We start from the raw sequence: 18,092 nt of genomic DNA, 5'->3' as shown, positions 1-18,092 counted from the left end.
TATAATCATTTTTTTAATTTAAAGTTAAATAATGTCGTTTGTGTATTAAGTTGAAAAACTAGTTATAGACAACTCATATAAATTATTTCCATCTTCATATTTTTAATAACTTTTGGTTGTACAAAATTATAAAATTAGTCAAACAAAAAGGTTTAGCTTGTACCTTTTCACATTAAACAAATTTTTTAAGTGACAGAGAAATATTTCAAGTCTGGTCCATCTGGCTCTCAAATTGTAAAAAATTTATGGACACATGATTTTTTGAACTGAAAAATGTATCCAAAGTTAATTATAGTAAAATTATTTGAAGTGATTGAAATTTTATATTAAACGACATTTTTATAATAATAGAATTCATACCTGTATTTAAAAAATAAACTTAACTTCATATTGAAAAATGAGTTAACTATATATAATTATCTAAAATTAACTTTTGTACATTTAAGCCCATTTTGTAATATTGAAAATTTTATTTGTAAATGTTAAATACATTTTGAACTGATTTTGTCGGATAGGACTCAGGAGTCATGTCGAAACGGGCGTGTGTAAAGATTGGGCTTCAGATTTAAATTCAAAGGATGTATTGAACAACCTTAGTTAGATAAATAGAAAAAAAGAAACAAACTCTAAAAAACTAAGCCCAATACAAACTTGTGAAACAGGAAAGAGAATATGGTGTCTGCAATCGCATGGGGATATATGCGAATAATGGGCGGTACTATTCTCGGCGGTGTTCTTGGTTTCTATGTTATGCATCGCCTTGAGATTAGCTACAAGGTTTCATTTCATCCCCCCCCCTCTTATATTTCATCATTATCTTGTCTGTATTTGTATTAAAATATTTTATTTTTATTTACAGGCCAAGTGGGATGAGAGATTGAAGAAATATGAAGAGGACTTGAAGAACAAGAGTAGTGAGACTGACACTGATTTTGCCTAGCTTTTATTATTTGTGTGTTTGTTTCTTTTTTTCATCTTTACTGCTATGTTTCCATCCACATTCCAAACATTATAATGTTTTTTTAGCTTCTCTTTCTATGCGGAAATTCTGTATATGTGTATTAGCCTTATTTCTTCTACAATTACTAATTAAGTACAAATTACTGGGGGTACTAGTACAATTTACACCGTTGCAGTCACGGTCTCAGTCATGATTTTAGAGATTACTAGTCTTAGGTACAGAAATCATGAGTTTGTAGGCAATATCACTTCTTTATTTGAACACTTGTAGCATTGGATATGAGCAGGGGAACACCATAGAGTCAAGTCTATTGAGAGGTACCTAATACCTATGGCTATTTATAGTGTTAATGTTTTACAATTTAACAAGTTGAAGTTGTTCCGTTTTGTGGAATGATCCTGTTAAGGCTTCACTTGTGAAATGACATGGGATCAAGTTCCTTTTGCAAAATATTATCTTTTTTTCAACTTTGATTTCCAACTTGGATGTGTTATTGTTTGGTTAATGATTAGCTTTTAATTTTTATATAGTATCTACAAGTTCAGGTAGCGTTGTAGTGTCAACTCCAGTGGTTGAGTGGTTTATTTTTTTCCGAGTTCACATAAATTAGGCTGCAGTAGATCCTTGGATGAAAAACAGGGATACTTTTTTTTCTTTATTGAGATAAAAATTAGAGATTGTTATCCTGATCACATCCAAACATGCAACAAGAGGATTACAGATATAAAAATTTATATATTATTATAGGTCATTATCACTTGAATCTTTGGTTTTTTACTTTGAACCCTGAACTTTTGATAGTGATAAATATGAACGTTGAACCCTCAACTATTGGTTTCGGACTAGTCACGAGTGCCTCACTTTCTTATAGGCAATCAATCATGCTATGTTAATATTATTCTTGTACTTTCATTATAAATTTATGAAACAATAGGTCTCATTCCAGATCGAACTAACTTGGTTTCCGGTCTAATGGCTATGTTGCATTAGAGGATTTAAGGTGTAATTTTTTCAAAACCCAGTGTGAAGTTCATTTCAACTTGTATAAAACTGTTTGGTGCATAGGGGGTTTGATTTGCTATGAAATTTATGTCGTATCCTTTTGTTTTTTGGATGTGCTTGTTTTGAGCTTATGGATTCATTTTTTTTTCTTTTTTTGTTAAATTGTCCCAATTTGTCAAATTAAGCTTCTCAATAAGATTCTTTTTGGCCAGCTTAGTTGTGACTTTAGATGTAAAAGTTGGTTGGTCGGCACATTCTTAAGTACTTTCAGTGAGGTTAATAGCTCAGTAAAATACACTCTAAGTTCTTACTTTATGGATTTCTGTATGTTTTAATTTGAGTCACAAATATCGTCTACCTCATATCTGTCTAGGTTTCTGGTTACTTCTGTGATACTTCATATCTGGTTTGTTTTCTGGTTACTTCTGTGGTAATCAGTTTGTTTTGCACACATTGATCCTTCCCAATATATATTTATGTATCTTTTAATTTTTGGGTTCAAATATAGATGAGGGGTCAATATGGCTGATCACTCATTCTGGTCTTTCTTTTAGAGTACTCTGGCTATTTCTCCTCTCTTTGCAATTCTCCCGATTCTCTGACATAATAACTATAGCCTATTGGTTCTTGTTGACACAATTCTTAAATATCTGTGCTTAGTTCATATAACCGGTTTGTGCTTCCTTTGATTTAACTATGTAATAATATTGCATTTCTATGGTGACGAAAGACTTGAAAATAGATTGTTAAAGAAGAATTGTTGGTTCTTATAAAACAAGTTATTTTTTCAATGTTTATCCTGAACTTTTATGTCAATTACATTACTGTGAATTGAATTATCTATGGGAGGGATTGGTTTTTCACCAATATAACAATATTAGAGTGATGATTTTTTCTTATGGACCTGCTGTAGGAAACCAATTATAGTGTTCTTCACCGTGAAGCCCATAGACATACAGTGAAACATATCTATCTGAATAACAGTAAAAGCTTTATAAGAAAAAAAACACGCTGAATGAAATAAAGTTCATGCAACCAACGCACGAGGAAATAAAGTTGGGAATAAAGTTTCCGATTTCTGTTAAATACTAGTATATCATATAAATTTATCAGATTTTGATGCCAAATTACACAAATAACAAGGAGGCCATTATTTCAGGCAAAACATCCTTGTATAAAGAACAATAAAGAATATTATATAATCAAAACATTAAAATACATTTAAATTCTAATTTTCACACAAAAAAGTTTTTTATTAACAGAAATAATTTCTAAGAAAAAATTATAATCAATTATAAAATTACTACACATAATTTTATTATTACAAAAATACATAAAATATTTTATACTGAATTCTACATTACACTTGTTTTTAATTTTAAATGAGATTCTACATTATATTCGTATGTTAAAGCTTATTAGATGTTAAATATTGTGAATTTAATCTTAACATTTTTTTTAAAAATGGAATATTATGATAACATTATTTATTATTCTTTATATAAGGTGTTTTTTTGGAATGCAACCCAATCAAGTACAAATTTATATTACAAGAAAATATGTCTAGTATATTTTGAAATATATTTTTCAGTTTTCTGAAATGACAAAAATTGGTTAATTTACCCTCAATAGTTAAAACATGACACAAAAAAATGAGAAAAAATAGCGTTCTTTTAAACTCAACACGCATACGCATTTACCTCCTTTTAGGGTTGCAAATGACGTTTTCGTAAATAAATTTTGGGAACGGCTCATTTAAATGAATACAGTTTAGTTCATTCCTTTAAAAAAATTAATCTTGAACATAGGAGTTCTACTCGGGCCTCAATCATCATTAGGGTTCTTTAGATTATGCCGACCCAGCCGAGAATATATTTTTCAGTATTCTGAAATGGCAAGAATTGGTCAATTTACCCTCAATAGTTAGAACAGGACACAAAAAAATGAGAAAAAATAACGTTCTTTTAAACTCAACACCCACACGCATTTACCTCCTTCTAGGGCTGCAAATGATGTTTTCGTAAATAAATTTTGGGAACGGCTCATCTAAAATGAATATAGTTTAGTTCAATTCTTTAAAAAAATTAATCTTGAACAAAGGAGTTATACTCGGACCTCATTAGGGTTCTTTAGATTATGTCGATCCAGCCGCGGTAATACAGATGATGCAAGAGTTATCCACCCCAAGCTACGCACCTTTGAGTTCTCTTGAATATGAATAGTTAAACACTAGCTCCAGTCCCGGTACCCCCCGGATTCCATATATCTTTTGACTTAATATATGTGGGCACCTGATATCTATGAGGGTTCACCCACCCCGGTTACAACATTCCTTGGTGTTGATGTCTTAGAGTAGCGAAACTACAAGTGAAGGGGCGCTTTCGGGAACCCTTAAGGTCCGGGACAATCTACTTCGATTGGGCCTTACAAAGTCATGAAGTTGGCTGACTACACTCGAGCAGAGCTCAGGCCCAGGGGTGGTGGCTAAACTCGCCGTAGAGTTCAGGAGCGAGACAGACTATTAATAAAACTAATGGCATCCCCTTCTTGCTTACTTCGCTAGCAAGGTATTCCCGATTGTCATCAGACAGAAAATGGGTTGGACTAGACTAGCTAAGAGTAGATTCGATATTCCATATGATAGGCACGGACTCCGTGAACGTCCTGGTTTTTTTTATTTCGGTTTCATTGATAGTAGAGTATCCTGGGTTGCATTTTGTCTAGCAGGTGAGGAAAGTCCATTTGTTACCCTAGGATCAATATGACAAGATAGTATTGTGACTCGAATCTATGCATTTCCAACATTTAGATGCCGGAAGACCTTCACGTGAGTAGACCTCTACGCACCTTTGAGCTCTCTTGTCTTGTACCTGAAAAGGCTTCCTTCTTCCAATTGGGGTGAAGACATAACAAGGTAGCCGTAGGGGAACCTGTGGCTGGATTGAGTCCTTCGCGATATTGGATTCTTGGGAACCATCACAAGTACGGCCGACCTCTATTTATTTGAACGAGAATGCAGTGTCGAATTCCTGCCTCCAGTCCAGAAGAGACATGACATCTATTGAACCTGCAAAACAGCCATCCTGTAAGGTGCCATTGTCGGCGGTCTTTGTGTGGTTCGGGACAAATCCTATTTGAAATGGATGGTGCCTAAACAAACATTCCGAAGAACAATACCACTAGTTGGTACTTTTATATCAGAAAGATGGGGCACATTTGAATAGGAAGAATTGATCTGTTCGTGTGAGATGATCTTTCTCGTCAGAGAGTGAGAGTAAAGGTTTGTCTCGAGAGGATATCTAGAAAGTCTCTTAGAATTTGCAGCGATATCTCATTTCTTGAAAGCTACTAGAAAAAGGGCAGGAAAGGCTTCTTTTGAATAGTTTCTGGCTTTCATAGCTAAATCGAACCTGGAGAGGAACCCTATTTAGTTGCTTCAGGAATGGCTATTTACGCTGCGCTTAGGAACCCCAACGCGTGATTGCTTATTCCTGGGCATAACTCTCTTTAGTTTCTTCTTTTCGCGTCAGCTTGCTGATTGGGGCTAATCCCTCATTGTTTTCGCGCATTTAGCTCAGGAATACGTTTATTTGCTAATATGATGGTCGGTCATAGTTCAGTAAAAAAATTAAGTAAATTTGCCATATTACTATAAATTTCGCCAAAGGAGAAAGTCTTTGCAACCGAAGTGAGCCGAGGAGCCGAGTGACGTGCCAGCGCTACAAATCGTAGTCCCTTTGTGAGCTTTCAGTGCGTAAAGCCTTAGCCTAGTCTATATCCACAGCTGACGCAACTCCCTATACTATTCTATGTTTTTTCCGAAAGCGTGCCAACTTTCCTCAGCCGGAACTCAGTCGAGACCACTTGTACAACTTTAACACGAACTTCAAAGCCCTAGCGGCCATGGTTGAAGCTTTAGGCTCCATATAGAAGGATCTTCTTATTTCTTCACCGTGGGCTCTCGCGTCATTTTCAAGAAATGATATTATATCACTTACATAAAGAGAGTTCCAACCAGACCGGTCAACTAGAGAGGCCTAGCCTGATCTGAGAAGTAAGTGAACTCGCCGCTCATCCGACATGTCTTACCAATAAGAAGGCTCATCAATCGCAGATAATTACTTTTCCACGGAAAGGCACCAACAAAGGCCCATACATGGCTTTTAAAGACTGCAAGTCATAATATCCACTTTATCCAACACCTTTTCAGGGACATTTTATTTTATTTTGATTATTTGGTCTCACCCGAATATAAAGAGACCCTCTATTGGCAAAAAGTTCCATTTTTCTCGAGAGGGCTATCACAGTCAGTTGGAAAACAATTCAACGGCCCGAGCAACCAGACTTAAGTTATACCGCTCCTTGCTCGTGGTGCGGCATACCAGAAAAAATTCTTTAACCAGAAAAAATTAGTTCGGATAGCGCCCCTTCACTTGATTCATTTTTTCCCCTATTTAGGGCAGTTTCTCCGTGTGCAATGCCACCTCTCACTAATTGAATTTTGTGTTATATTCCATTGTATAGAATTCATTTTAGACATTCTTCTCTTATGTAATTATAATGTTAGGAATAAAGGAAATTAGTGGCAACATCTCGATCCCCTACATCAACATGGTAAATTAGGTGAAATTTTGCACTACGTAGCATCGCCTCTCGACCCAATCCCCCTGACCACGAAGTACGAAGTGGTTGAAAGGATAAGAAAGCCTGACCCTCCTTACTTCTAATCCTAGTGGCTATGGTTTTCATCTCGGTAGGTGTCTTATTCTACATTTTCTTATATTTTAGAATCAAGTTATTAATGACAGGAAAGTCGTTTCTGTTGTGCAAAACATGCCTGTACTATAACAAGACTAAGTCAAATTGACAGCCCTAAGTAAGTTGTATAATAATCTAAGTTTGCATTTCGTATTGTATCACTTAAGTATGTAAAAATGTAAATAGATTAAACTGGAGTATTTTTCTGTAAACAGTCTCAAGCCTAAGAATAAACTCTGGAAGAAGATCATGAAGATCATGCCTCAGAGACAATGTGAAGAAGCTTGGAGTTGAATAAATCTATTTTGGGAAAGACATTTTAAGTCAAGAAATCTACAAGTCACAGATGAAGTCTTATAGAGAAGTCATTCGAGAACTCCAGAATGGCTTATTGACAAGTCAAAATCAGCTTATAGAGAAGTCTCAGAGATATTGACAAGTCAAATAAAGATATGAAGATTGGAGATATCGACAAGTCATTTCTACAATAGAGAATTCAGAGATATCGACAAGTCAAATTGAAATGTGAAGATTGGAGATATCGACAAGTCAAATTCTCACTAGAGATCTCAGAGATATCGATAAGTCAATATTCCTATAGAGATTTCAGAGATATCAACAAGTCTTTTTCAAATGCAGAAATTCAGAGATCTCGACAAGCTAAACTCTCTTATAGAGAACTCAGAGACTTCGATAAGTCAAAAAAACTAGAGTAATAAGAGATATCGATAAACCATTATACTTATCGAGATGTTGAGTTCTCTATATAACAAACTGGAGATCTCGATGTAAAACTCAAATACAGAATGCAGACCAGTTAAATATTCAAGATTATCAATCAACAAACAAATCAATCACTGATTTGAAAAGTCTAGAAAAAGTAGCTTGAAGAGTGCAAGATCAAAGGCCAAGATTAACTGACAAAGTAAAGTTACAGACATGCACGATTTGCAAAGATACACTAAGCCAGAAATGGAAAGTTTTAGTTAACTTAACCTAGGGTTTAGTACATGCTATTGCATGCTGTGTAAAACCTGTGTTTATTGTTCTATAAAGTAAACACTAGATGCTTTCTTTTAGTTGTAACAAATAGATCTAAAAATCTTGTAACTCTCTCAAGAAAGAAGTTGAGTTCTTTATCAAAAAAAGAACCCAGAAATTTGTAGCAAGACATACTTGATTTTAATATAAAATTAAATGAGTTTTGAAAGATAGTGTGTTCATGTGCATATTTTATTATTTCTGTTAAAACATATTATCTCTACAAGTTAGACTACTTTGTTCACCACTTCCATAAAAGTTCAAAAAGCTTAAAAATAAGCTAAAACATATTCACCCTCCTGTGTTGTATTCATTACCTAACAAGCGGTATCAGAGAAAAATCTGAAAGAAAAAAGATTAAAGATCTTGAAAGAATGAATACACATAAGCTTAACAGTATTAAAATTCCTACCTTTGACAGATCTAACTACACACTATGGAAAAAGAAATTATATCGTTCATGAGGACGGCCAATCCATTATATATTCAGATCCTCAAGAATATGAGAGTTGAGGAATCTACAGATGGAGACATGGTCATTCCAGTACATTCTGCTCCTAAAGATCATTCAGAATATACTGAACCTGAAAAATAAAAGGTCTCTCTGGATAGTGGCTTGCAGCTGATCTTAATAGAGTCACTTGACAATGTAATGTAGAATAACATTGTCAACTGTGACACAACCAAACAGATCTGGGATAAAATATAGATCCTATGTGAAGGAACAGAGGAAGTTAGGTCAAACCAAAGGAGGATTCTGTTTTCTCAGTATGAGGGGTTTATGGCTAAACCAAAAAAGGAATTATTGAAGTTTTTGAAAGGTTTAATAAATTGATAAATGACTTGCAGCTACATGATAAATATTATGAAGCTGAGGAGGTTAACCTAAAACCCCTTCTAGATCTTCCTGACCATCTTGAATAGAAAATATCATCTATTAGAGAAGGAAGAGATTTAAGCAGAATGACTTTGGAAGTTCTATATGGAATCTTGAAAACTTATGAACTTGAAATGCTGCAAAGATAGTCATTGAAAGCACACCATGGTCATGTTGTTAATGGTTCAAGTGCTTTGATTGTGAATGATAGAGAAAAAAGTGAAGATGGGCAAGATGATCAAGTTCCGGTTGTTCAAGTTATGGAACAAAAGAACAAAGGACCTCAAAAGCAAGTTGTATTGGAGTTGGAGGAAGATGAATATTACACCTTGGATGTGCTAGATTAAATGGATCAATCCATGGCTTACTTGGCTAGGAAATTTTCCAACATAAGAGTCAAGAAGCCAAGTTTTTTAAAAAATAAGGGACAATCTTCCAACAGCAACAACTGGAAACCAAAAGCTCGGTATAATTCAGTTAGCAAAGGTGGCTACAAAACTGGATCTGTGCATAAATCAAAGATAAGGTGCTTCAATTGTGATGAGTTGGGTCACTTTGCTACTGCTTGCAGAAAGCCTAAAAAGGTGAAGAAAGATAAAGCTTACTTGGAACTAGAAGCAAAGTATGAAGCTCTCTTGAAGAAACAATCTGAAAAAGCCTATATTATAGAAGGAAAGAGTTGGGATGATACTGATGTTGATGATGAGGATGAAGAAGTTGGAAACTATGCACTAATGGCTTTTGAGCATGGAGAAGCATCCACTTTAAAATCAAAGGTACCAACTCTAATCACTATTGATTTAAATGCTAGTCAATATAAGGAGACTGTGGAAAAGATGAGTGTAGAGATGTTTCATATACACACTAGCTTGGTAGCAGCTACTGAGCAAGTAAGTAGGCTAACAAAAGCTAATGAAAAGCTTGAGAATGAGAAGTGTTAGGGCGAAAATACGCGCTAAAATTCACGCAAGTATACGCATTCGTAAGTAGTATAAGATATAAATCAGATTCGTTCCCACAGAGACTGGTTTAGGTTAAGTTCAATTTATGCACCTATACAAAAATGTATGGTTATCGCTCAATGCTAAGACAAATAACAAATTGGATTTTGATTAAATTAAGAGATTATACTAAATAACATTAACTAAGAGAATTGAGGTTGAATTACTTATATGAGACAAACATGGGATTCTAACTTCATTAAATACTTCATTCAATAGCCTTATTATTCTCAACCTTAGCATGCAATGGTAATGACACTAATCAGATAACATGAAACTAGTAAACGCCAACTTTCGTTGCACGAATACCCTACTACCAGACATCCACAAAAGAGATAGAACTAAATAAACACCAATTATGTTGAGACCCTATATGTCTATAGAATTTGACAACATAAAGGTTTAAGCACAAGTTATCTACCGTGATTACATAGGGCAAGTAAGATGGTTAAAATTACCTACAAATCATGCATAACAATACATGAACCTATGCTAGCATGGCAAGCTCTAAATCTCTATATTCACTTTCGCTTCACTAGAGATTAACACGCTATCTTATATGTTAGTTACGCACATAAGATGAATAAGCACAACCAATACTAGGATATCAATCAATCACCACACACAAATATATTGAAACAAATTAAGTATTGAAATCCATAAGTAAATCCTTTAGAACCCCACGATAATGATTAGTTCATAACTGAACTCATCGTCACCATGGGTTCCATTGAAAGCATGATAATAAACAATATAAGAGTGCTAGGGTTCAAGAAAAAATCAAAAACGAGCATCCAAGTATCAACTATATTGAAGAAAATAAGAGTCTTCTTCTCCGTAGCCTTCTCGTACTCTCTATGTCTTCTTATTGCTCTCACAGGCCTCCTTATTGTTAAAAACGTCTTTTTATTGGAATATATAGGCTCCAGGATGACCAGGACTCTCAAAATCTTCAATTTCGACTAATATCAGGATTCTGGGGCAGAAACCGGGCGTGGCCACGCGGTCTTCGGGCGCAGCCGCGCTGACATTCTGGATTTTTTCTGACAAATCTTGTTTTGGACATATCTTGAGTTCTGCTCGTCAGAATTAGGCGATTCAACTGCCCACGCGAAGCTAACGAGATTCTATACAACTTGAGAATAGCCTAGGCTTCCAATTATGATATTTGTTCAGGATAATTATTTGAAAAGCTTCGTTCTTCCTTTAACTGATGCCTGAAATGCAATAACACAAAAATACATCAAAAATATCAACAACTTGAGTCCAAAACACCAACTTAAGCCTGTAATGAAGCATTCCAAGTAGATATAAAATCCACTTATCAAGAAGCAAAAGATGGATCTGCTGCTTGTGGAGCTTGAGTCAGCAAAGCAAGAAAATGAATATTTGAAAAACAAGATGAAGTGTGCCAATGAGATTGAAGCTGTGTTAAGAGAGAAGATTGAAAAGAATGAGGTGAAACTGAAATCATTCAGGAATGCATCTGAGTTGGTTGGTCAGTACCATGAGAAGAACAAGCCATGTGCTAATATAGCTATTGGTCTTGATTATGATGCTTTGAATAACAAGAAAGCTGTAGGTAGTAAAGGAAAAGCAACTGAAAATGAAGATGTTCCAGCTATGCTGAAAAAGGTTGGTTCACCTATGTTCAAAGCATGTGAAGTAGATTTCAGTGAAGAAGAGTTGATCATAAAGTAAGAAATTGTTGATGAAGATAATGAGAAGAAAAATGAAGAAACAACTCCAACTTCCAAAGCTGAAAAGAAGCCCATGGTCAACCAAGATTCCAAGACACCTGTCAAAGAAGTAAAAACTGAAGATGCAAGAAAGAAGAAGAAAAATAGAAATGGGAAGATTGGGATAAACAAGATCAATAATTTTTCTTATGTTGCAGATGTTCCAAGAAAACAATGTCAAAAATATGGCTCTATGAATCATCTAACTCACCTTTGCAAAAAGGTTGTTAGTAACCCAGGAGTGGGAGCATACAAGTACAATGAAGAAAAAACTGAAGATCCCTACTTATTATGTGACAAGTTTGATTGCATACCTTGCAACATGAAAGTAATGACAAGTTGCCACAAGCTGAGTGTTGATATTAAGGAAATCAATATTGAGTCTTCAGCCAAAAAGGAAAATGCACATCATTCAATGAATTATATTCTTTCTGAATCATCAAACTCTACCTCTATCAAATCTGTTAACAAGAGAATAATACCCAACACTTCTTAGGTTGCTAAACAAACCTAAACTCATTGTGTGCAGGGAAAATGAATGAAAGTCATATGGATCATAGACAGTGGATGCTCAAGACATATGACAGGTGATATGGCCCTACTATCACAGTTTCAGGAGAAGGATGACCCATTAGTGACTTTTGGAGACAACAACAAAGGGTTCATAATGGGATATGGCAAATTGATTTCTGGAAATATTATCATTGAAGATGTAGCACTAGTAGCTGATCTTGAAGTAAATCTCCTTAGTGTTAGTCAATTTGCAGACAAAGGATTCAAGGTCTCGTTTGACAAAGGAGAATGAATTTTTATCTACAAAAAGATGGGTGAAATTGCTTTGAAAGGAGCAAGGAAATGAAGCTTATTTTTTGCAGACTTGGACTCAGCAAATGAGGATGGAATTTGTTGCTTCTACACCAAGGCATCTATAGAGCAAAGCAAGCTATGGCATAAGAAACTATCTCACTTGAATTTCAAGGAAATCAACACTCTGGTCAAAAAAAAGTTAGAGAGACATGTCTAATCTGGAGTTTGCTCAAGATGAAGTTTGTGATGCTTGTCAAAAAGGAAAAATGAAGAGATCAAGTCACAAGAGTAAAACTGTGAATTCTATAAGTGCACCTTTATAACTTATTCACATGGATTTATTTGGACCAGTTAATGTCTAGTCAATTTCAAGAAAAAGATATGCACTTGTGATGGTGGATTAATACTCAAGATATACATGGGTAGAATTTATGCACTCTAAAGATGAAACTCCACACATCATAATTGAACACATCAAGAAGATTGAAAAGCAGGCTGAAGATCAGAACTGTGTGAAAAGATTGAGAAGTAAATGAAACAGAATTCAGGAATGCAACCTTAAATAAATTCTGCAAAGATAAGGGTATTGTTCAAGAATTCTCATCTGCTAGAACTCCTCAGCAAAATGGGGTAGGTGAGAGAAAGAATAGAACACTAGTAGAGGCTGCTAGAACAATGCTGCAAGATGCAAAACTGTCAACTAGTTTTTGGGAAGAAGCTGTGAACACTACATGCTATACTCAAAATAGATATCTCATTAACAAGAATCTTGGAAAATCACCGTACTCAATCTTGTCTAAAAGGAAGCCTATTATGAAGCATCTTCATGTGTTTGGAAGCAAATGCTACGTTTTGAAGGAAATCTCTGAATATGTGGGAAAATTTGACTCTAAAGTTTTTGAGATAATTTTTCTGGGATATTCATTGGAGAGAACTGCATATAAAGTCTATGTGATTGAACAGAAAAAATTATGGAAAGCACATATGTTACTTTTGATGATGACAAGTGCCCAGGCTTGGAATGCCTTGATGAAAGTGAAGCTGAAGCCCTAAAGTTTAAAAATCTCAACATTGATAGTGATTCTGATTATGAAGGTGAAGTCAACACAAATCACAAAGTTGATGAAGAGTCTACTGGACAAGTGAATCTTGAGAATGAAAGTTCATCTCAAACACCTGAATTTGATAGTACAAACTCAGGGGGAGAAAGATGAGAAAATTCTGAAAGTCATACCAATGATGAAGAAGAAGCAGAAAATACAAGTCAGCAAACTCACACAAGGAAATGGGATAGAAATCACAATGCATATGCAATTATTGGTGATCCCAATGTTGGAGTGAGGACTAGAAGTGCAAATGCAAATGAATGCCTTCATGCATGTTTTCTTTCACAAGTTGAGCCAAAAAAACTGAAGAAGCTCCTGATTGGATTTTTGCTATGCAAGAAGAGCTAAATCAGTTTGAGAGGAACAAAGTTTGAAAATTAGTTCATGTACTAAAGAACATGAGTATAATTGGAACAAAGTGGGTGTTCAGGAACAAAATGGATGAAAATGGAATTGTTACCAGAAACAAAGCAAGGTTGGTTGCAAAAGGCTACTCATAGGAGGAAGGAATTGACTATGATGAAACTTTTGCTCCAGTTGCAAGACTTGAAGCAATAAGGATTTTTCTTGTATTTGCTGCACATTTAAATTTTAAAGTATATCAAATGGATGTCCAGAGTGCTTTCCTTAATGGTGAGTTGGAAGAAAAAGTGTGTGTGCAACAACCACATGGCTTTGAAAATCCAGAATTTCAAAATTTTGTATACAAGTTACTCAAGGCTCTTTATGGACTAAAACAAGCACCTAGAGCTTGGTATGACACACTATCAGAATTCTTGATTAAGCATGGATTCATTAGAGGCACAATAGACAAGACTCTCTTCTACATGAAGCATGATAATGATATGATCCTAGTTCAGATTTATATGGATGATATTATCTTTGGTTCTACAAATGAAAAGCTTTGTCAAAGATTCTTCAAGCTTATTTTTTGCAGAGTGATTATGAAATGAGTATGATGGGGCAACTGAGTTACTTTTTTGGACTTCAAGTCAGTCAAAGAAGTGATGGAATCTTCATCAGCCAAACTAAGTATGTCAAAGATTTATTGAAAATTTTTGGTATGGTTGATTGTTCACCTGCATCTACACATATGTCTACAACTACAAAGTTGGATGAAGACAAAAAGTGCAAAAGTGTAGATATTTCAAGCTATAGAGGATTGATTGGATCTTTGTTGTACTTAACTGCAAGTAGACCAGACATCATATTTGCTACATGTCTGTGTGCAAGATTTCAAGCCAGTCCAAAAGAATCACATTTGATGGCTGTGAAGAGGATTTTCAGATACTTGAAGGGAACTCCAAAGTTATGATTATGGTATCCTAAGGGAACTGGTTTTAAAGCTGTTGGATACACAGATGCAGATTTTGCTATATGCAGGGTTGACAGAAAGAGCATTAGTGGAAGCTGTCAGTTTCTTGGACAAAGACTTGTATCCTGGTATAGCAAGAAATAACAATCAGTGTCAACTTCCACATATGAGGCTGAATACATAGCTGCTGGGAGTTGTTGTGCTCAAGTGCTTTGGATTAGAAATCAGCTAATGGACTATGGCCTAGTGTTACATAAAATTCCAATTATGTGTGATAATACTAGTGCTATATCTATCGTGGCTAATCCAGTTAATCATTCTAGAACAAAGAATATTGATGTAAGGTACCATTTTATTAGAGAACATGCTGCAAATGGTACCATTGAGCTCATTTTTGTTCCAATAGAAAAATAATTAGCTGACATTTTTAATAAACCTTTGGATGAAGAAACTTTCACTAGACTTGTAAGTAAAATTGGAATGTTAAATTCTTCATCCTGAGGCAATAACTCAGCTAATATTTTGTAGTAGATTAGTTTCTAGTTAATCAAAATTAATTTGATTTAATTGGAAATTAACTAGAATATGAATTATAAATATTTCAGAATTCTCTACATATTTATTTTTCAAAATTCAAAATTTAGCTTGGGATTTTTCAAATTCTAAGAAAACTTTCTAAATGTTGATTTGCATTTTTAATATGTAAAATTAGCACAAGGAAGAATTAAAGTAATCAAAAGGATAGAGAACTGAGTTATCGATAAGTCTAATTGACTTATCGACAAGTCATTTTAAGACTTCTCGAGTGAGTTCTCGATAAGTCAATTTTCTGACTTATCGAGGGACTTCTCGATAAGCTTCATTATGACTTATCGATAAGTCGTTGTAGAGTTTTCTATACGTGGTAACTTACAGAGTTCTCTACAAGTACAATTTTAGATTTGTAAATAACTCAGAATTAAGATAATTTAATTTAATAAATTATTTTAGTAAAATACTTTTGACAAAATCATTCTAATTTTATTTTGATTTATTCAAATAAAAATTGGAAATAATTCAGTCCATTTTTGGGCAAACTGGTTATTTATTTGACACCTCGATAAGTCTTTTTCTAGTTCTCGATAAGACTCAGAAATATTTCATATCGGTATGTATTTATTTTCTCCAATATGACTTCTCGATAAACAAATTCCAAACGTTTATTTTGAGTTCTCGACAAGTCATTTACGTTTTACTATAAATACACAACATCTAGACATACACATCCTTACGCCTTCGAGATCCCTAAGTGACCTAATTTTTAAATCCAAACCGATTTCTCTCTCGTTTCAAGCTCTTTCTCTCTCATTTTTCTTACCCATTCTTTCTTACTCAACAACAATGGCACTCAACAATGTTAGATCTGATATCCCCAAGAATGGAACTAACTACCTTACTTTTACTGATGCCAATCAGGCCCCTGATTCTTTCAAGGGGTTTGTCAAGTTTTTGTCTGAATCATATCCCCAAGAATGGAACTAACTACCTTACTTTTACTAATGCTAATCAGGCCCCTGATTCTTTCAGGGGGTTTGGCAAATTTTTGTTTGAATCATATCTTCAGGTGCTTTAACTCCTAATTCAATCCTGTACCTGGATGTCCTGCATGCATTCTGGACAACTGCTGTGGTGAGGACAGTTATGAATAACAACTCTGTATGTATGGTGGTGACTTGCTTAATTGGAGGCCAACAAATTGAGTTCAATGAGTTAGATGTGAATGCATCTTTGGGTCTTCCTGAAGGGTTTCGAGCACATAAACGCAACGGAAATAGTAATTAAAAATGTGAAAAATCAGAATTTTCGAAACCCACCGCAGGATCCATGCAAAAAATAGATATTTAATTCGTAGATCAGATTGTTTACCTTAAGAAGCTTTACAAATTGGTTGACTAATGGAAATCCAAAGCTTGTTCAATCACCACGCATCCCGCTCTCGCGATCTACACTCTATCGGTATCTACACGAATGCTTGAACGCAAGGATTGAATGTGTACTAGCACAAACTCGTTTCTTCTTGCTCTCTCCATCTTCTCCCTTGGTGGCTAGAGTTTTAGTAAAAGTCTTGCATACAAAATCAGCCACACAAGAGATATTATATAGAGAGTATAATAAGAATTATAACTCTTAACTAATTAGGAGTTATTATTAATTCGAAATTCCTATTTGTATAATAATTAAGTCACACTTAATTATTTAACAAATGAATTTCATAATTAATATTAGTAAATTTGAATATCAATATTTATCTAATTAATTAAGTCATACTTAATTAATATTATAAATAATTCGAATTACTTTAATATATTTTAAATCCAATTTAAATTAAATAATCCTTCAAGCATTCTTAGTGTGTGACCCTATAGGTTATTATTACGTTGGTAACGTATTTTAAATCTAATATAAAATCGTAAACAATGAGCGGCATCTAGTAATACATCATTATTACCCAAGTAATAATAATTGAATCGGTGATCGATTAAACCTTTCGTGAATAATGTACAGTGTATTATAATCCCTTTAACCAAATATTATAGATTAAACTAGATGCATGTAACGTGTCATCCTCATCATAGTTTAATCCAAGTTTTCTTGATCAATGAGTAGACTATCATATCAAATTGACATTTGTGCGTGGCCACGCATTTAATAGTCTAGCTCACACAAGAAGCCAAAAATATCACTCCTAAAATAGGAGGGTTAAATCCCATAAAGATCATTCATATTTCTCATACGATTCATAATATACCCAATGTCCACTTTTATCATTACCAGGTCAAGGACAACTTTTAATGGAATCAATGTATATTAATTCTCATATATAAATATAATGACTTCAAGTCTAAGGATCATTATATCATTATCACTGTGAGAATTACTTATAATACAACAGACATGTAGAATATCACATCGGGTCTGTCCAGCACCATGTATATATACATCTTCATGTGTTTTTGACTTTAGTATCATCATATCTATGATCAATGAGATATGATCATCAGTCAACAAATATACCAGTTTTAGTGGATTATTATTGTCTCTTAATAATAATACTCGACTAGGGACCTTTAGGAATATTGTACTATTCTCATAATCTCATTTCTAAGTCACGTACTTAGAGATATAGAATTGCATATCATATTCCAAGGACATTTATTAATCTAACATTTATATCGCAGTAAATTAAGAATTAATAAATTATAAAGGGAATAATCGATAGAACATAAACATTAATAATCCTAATGTCTTAAACTAAAACATCATAGTGTTGTCTCTATGGCACAAACACTAAAAATCTCCCACTTGCACTAGAGCCAATCACTCATGTATCTAATACTCATGGAACTAGTATGACCATCATGCTTCTGCTGCGACAAAGCCTTAGTCAGTGGGTCTGCAACACTATCATTACTATGCACTTTACATTTATATCTCCTTGATCGTTA

General features: G+C 34.3%; 1 protein-coding gene across 1 annotated transcript; it reads left to right on the top strand.

Annotated features, from left to right (window-relative positions):
- The first annotated feature begins 547 nt into the window (after positions 1-547).
- On the top strand, positions 548-1,100 carry LOC141710985 (uncharacterized). The gene is made up of 2 exons (XM_074513453.1): positions 548-777; positions 860-1,100. Exons 1-2 carry the CDS (start codon positions 673-675, stop codon positions 938-940), a joined length of 186 nt encoding a protein of 61 aa, XP_074369554.1. The 5' UTR covers positions 548-672; the 3' UTR covers positions 941-1,100.
- The last annotated feature ends 16,992 nt before the right edge of the window (positions 1,101-18,092 follow it).

This window comes from Apium graveolens, chromosome 3 (genome assembly GCF_009905375.1).
Source record: "Apium graveolens cultivar Ventura chromosome 3, ASM990537v1, whole genome shotgun sequence".
NCBI classification, from domain to species: domain Eukaryota; kingdom Viridiplantae; phylum Streptophyta; class Magnoliopsida; order Apiales; family Apiaceae; genus Apium; species Apium graveolens.
Note: the sequence above shows the minus strand (reverse complement) of the source record. Positions and strands in the feature narration are given on the sequence as shown.